The 5,000-nt window shown below is 16.5% G+C and overlaps 1 protein-coding gene across 1 annotated transcript; it reads right to left on the reverse strand.

The window, feature by feature from the left end:
• Nucleotides 1-3,236: 3,236 nt before the first annotated feature.
• Nucleotides 3,237-4,646, reverse strand: PF3D7_1008800 (nucleolar protein 5, putative; the record flags this gene model as incomplete). The annotated part of the gene is made up of 1 exon (XM_001347334.1): nucleotides 3,237-4,646. One exon carries the CDS (start codon nucleotides 4,644-4,646, stop codon nucleotides 3,237-3,239), a length of 1,410 nt encoding a protein of 469 aa, XP_001347370.1.
• Nucleotides 4,647-5,000: the final 354 nt, after the last annotated feature.

The raw sequence follows: 5,000 nt of genomic DNA on the forward strand, positions 1-5,000 counted from the left end.
AAGAAAATTTTTTCTTTTTTTTTTAAATATATAAATATTTTATATTGTAAGAGGATATATTAAGTAAAAATTAAAAAAAAAAAAAAATACTATATAAAAAGGTACTGTTACTAAAACTTTAAAAAAAATAAATATAAAATACCAAGGGTGAGGGAAAAAATAAGATATATATATATATATATTTATATGAAATAATAATATATAACTTATAATTATATATATAATATAACATATATAAAGGAATATTAATTAAAAAAATATATATAAATATATATATAAATAAAAATAAATAAAATAAGGAAAAAAAGAAAAAAGTAAATAAAAAAATTTTTAATATAAAAAAATATATATATATTATTTTATTTTATTATATATATTATGTATATATATTTATATTTATTTATTTATATATCTTTTTTTTTTTTTTTTTTATTATTTATTTTTTTTTTTTTTTTTTATTTATTAATATATTTATATACTAATAAATGTTTCTTTCTTTTTTTTTTTTTTTTTTTTTTTACACACTCCAATAAAAAAGAAAAAACTATATATACTTATTAAGGATGACCATGCATATATATTAAAATAAATAAGTAGCATATATTAGATATATATATATATATATATATAATATATAGGTCAAAAAAAAAAAAAAAAAAACTACTATATATATATATTATATATATATATATAATATATATATGTTATAATATAGTATGTATAATTTTATTTTTATAAATATATGTATTCTGGACTTATAAGAATGTATCACATTAATTCATACAAGAAAAAGAATATAATTACTTTTATTTCTTTAAAGGGCTATAATACAATATATAATATATATATTATTTATTTTATATATTTATATATATATAATATATATTTTATATTATTCATATTCAAATTTGTTATTCAATGTGTATACATATAATGCACAAAAAAAAAAAAAGGAAAATGAAAATTTTCTTAAATATAATAATTATATATATTTCAGGTTTAAGAAAAAAAATATATAAATAAATGAAGGATAATATATAAATTTTTTTTTTTTTTTTTTTTTTTTTTTGTTATCATATTTATTATTAAAATATTCTAGTACATATAAAAGGAGTACACATATATATATAAATATATATATATATTTATTTACATATGTTTTTTTTTTTTTTTTTTTTTTTTTTTTTTAAAGAATTTAATGCCTTTTAAAAAAAAAAAAATCTACGTATATATAGTGAATAAAAAATATTAATATGTATAAAAATCCGTACATAAGTGTGCGTATATATATATATTATTCATTTTAATTTGATTTCTGCAGACTAATAATATGTATATAATATATAATATATATATATATATATATATATATTTTTGTATATATATTATTATTATGTAGACAAAATACTTATTTCTTTAATGTAATAACAAGGTACATAATTTATGTATTATTTATATGTATAGCATTTATTTATATGTTATATATATTTACTCATTTACTTTTTAATGATTTCTTATAATACTCTTGTTAAGCATAATATATATATATATATATATATATAATATATATAATATATAGGGTTTTTGTTTTTTTTTTTTTTTTCTATTTTTCCTTGTCATGAAAAAAATGTCATGATATATATATGAAGGTTCCAATCATTTAAATAATGAAAAATAAAAAATACATTACTACAATGATAAACTTCTTTTATTTTATTTTATTTTATTCTATTTTTTTTTTTTTTTTTTTTTGAGGGGGAGGAAGGATTTGATAAAGAAGTAAACAATATAGAAATTGTAAAAAAAATAATTTTATTTTGTAAATATATTTAATTTATATAGGAAAAGACATGTAATATAAATTGTTCTTATATATTATCAAATTGTTAAAAGGATTACATTATATTTATAATAAATAAATAAATAAATAAACAAATAAATAAAAAAACAAATATATTATATATATATATATATATATATATATAATATGACTTTTATATGTGCATTATTTGTATAATAAAATAAAATAAACGAATTCATGTATTCCTAGTATTATATGCTCATTCAAGTAACGACAGTCTAGTAATTAAACTCCTTCCAATTTTTTTTTTTTAAATTCACACAATATATAAATATTGTGTACTTATTTTTTTATATGTGTTTATTGCATATTCAAAATTATTATATGTCTGTATATATAAAATAAAATAATACAAGGAACATTATATATATATATATATATATATATGTGTACAATATTTCATGTATAATATTTATTTTTTTTATCTTTTTTGTAATTTTTATTTATTATATATATATATATAGTATATTTAATTATCTCTTGTGCATCGATAATTTTTTATTATATTTATTATTTTTTCTTTCTTTAATAAAGTAAATACGATTTTGTCTTGTATATATAAAAACTAATAATAATTAAATAAATGTATGTACATAATAAATATGTATTACACAATGTATCTACAATATATTACCATTAACATATTTGAGCACGCATTATAATACAATAAACAAAGCTACATTATATTTGATTTTTTTTATTGTAATAACATATGTTTATATTATACTTTAAAGAAAATTAATAATATTGACATTTATATATTTAAGACACTCATAACCTTCCTTTATATATATATATATATATATATATATATACATAGACTATTATATAATTATTATAATGTTACTACAAAAGAATCATATTTATACTTATTTTTTTTAAATTGTACAAGGAACAGTGAAAAAAAAAAAAAAAAGTAAAAACCAATATTAAACACAATTAATTATATCTATTATATCTATTATTTTATTTTTTTATTTTTTTTTTTTGTTGTTGTTTATTAATTTATATAAAAAATAGTGAAATTTTAATTATTCTAAAAATATATACATTATATATAATATTTACATATACATAATATATATATAAGAAGACATTAAATAAACACATAAAAGTAATTATAAAAAAATATATATATTCAGGAATGAATTTTTATAGAATATGTAATTATAACAATATAAAAAGTGTATGATCAAAATATAAAAAGGATATACACATTATGATAAAAAAAATAATAATATATATATATATATATACTATAATTTAAAATTAAAACAAAGTATTTTACCAATTTTTATTACTTATAATATTCCAAAAAATAAATATAAATATAAATACATATAAATATACATATATACATATATATATTTTTTATTTACTTCCTTTTTTGCTTCTTTATAAACTTTTTGTTATTTTTATCAGCTTCCCTTTTAAATCTGAAATCACTTTTCCTCTTATTAAAAGAGTTGAAATTATTTTGTCCATCATTTTTTTGATTAGGATTGTATTTATTTTGTTGTCCTTGTTGTTGTGCTTTGACGTTATTATTTGGGTTACTTAATTTTTTCTGTAAATTACTTGTGATATATTCTAGTCTCTTTTCTAAATGCGATTTGCATGTAATAGCTATAGAAGGTTCTACAAAATTACCTAGTGCGTCAACTCTAGTACATAAAGATAATTTAGCAGCCAAGGATCTACTTATTCTTCCTTTTAATTTAGGAGCGGTTTGTCCAACTAATGTTGCATGATATATAAGACCATATTTGGGTGTTTTGGATTTGGTTTTTAAGGCTCTGAAGAGAGCTTTTTCTGAACCTAGTATTTGTAAAGTAGAACTTGGATGTTTAGCTAGAGACATTAAAGAACCTGCTTTTGCAATTAATTTTGCACCAACTAAATCACCTACTAAATATGTTAAATTAGGTGCAATAGAATTCATTCTATATTTTAAATATGTTGCTAAAGATTCACGATAATCTGTTAATTCTAATAATCTGTCAGCTAATTCATTTATACAATTTAAATCATCATCTTCGATTTCAGTTCCCATAGATATTTCAGCTAATTGTTTTATTTCTTTTTGTATTTCTTCTGTTGTTTCTTCTAATAAATTTACATTTTTTGCATTATTTCTAAAACCAATCAATTTTACACATTTAGCATATATTTTATTATCTGTTATTACTTTACCTAACTCAGGAAAATGCCAACCATACCATTCTTTTAAACGCATTGAAAAAACATTAATTTCTTTATCTAAATCTTCTAACAACCCAACAGCCTGAACAATCATTACATCTACCTTATCAGCACTGAATTTTAATTTAAATCTATTTAATGAATGTGATAAACTTAATTTTAATAATTTAGAATCTTCCTCATTTACTCCTACTAATAATTCGTATAAATGCGTACGTATTCCTCTTATAATTTCTTGTGTTGAATTCGTATATGTTACATTTATATTATATTTCTTTTTTATCAATCCACCCAGAGTCTTATCGCACAAAGCCAAGGGCTCATTCAATTTAGGTTTTATTATATTCTTTTTTAAAAATTTCTTTAACCCTTTCCCTAATTTTGATTCCATTAATTTATTGGTTTCATCAAATGCATTTTGAAACTTTTTAAATTTACTAAAACTGTACAAAGATACATTTTTTCTTGCTTCTTCGCTAGTAACAAAACATTTTTCAATATCTTTTACATCTGACTCAATTAATTTACTATTCTCAACTTTAAAAAGTCCATATCCAGCAGCAGTTTCAACTAAAATGAGCATCTTTTTTTATTTTATTTTTTTTTTTTAAATAATTCTTTCTACAATAATATACATATATATGTATAATATAATATATCAGGGAAATTATATAAATTTTTTATACACGATAAAAATAATTTATGTTAATATAAAAATGAAATACCAAAAAAAAAAAAAAAAAAAAAAAAAAAATTATTTCATTTTCAAAAAATGTAATTTTTTCCCCATATATAATATAATAAATAAATAAATATATATATATATATATATATATATATATATATATATATAATACTCTTTTTTTTTTTTTTTTTTTTTTTTTTTTGACTTTTCTTTTTTTTTATAAAGAAATATTCTCAAAACAATTAAAAAAAG

The sequence above is a fragment of the Plasmodium falciparum genome (assembly GCF_000002765.6).
Source record: "Plasmodium falciparum 3D7 genome assembly, chromosome: 10".
Classification (NCBI taxonomy): Eukaryota; Apicomplexa; class Aconoidasida; order Haemosporida; family Plasmodiidae; genus Plasmodium; species Plasmodium falciparum.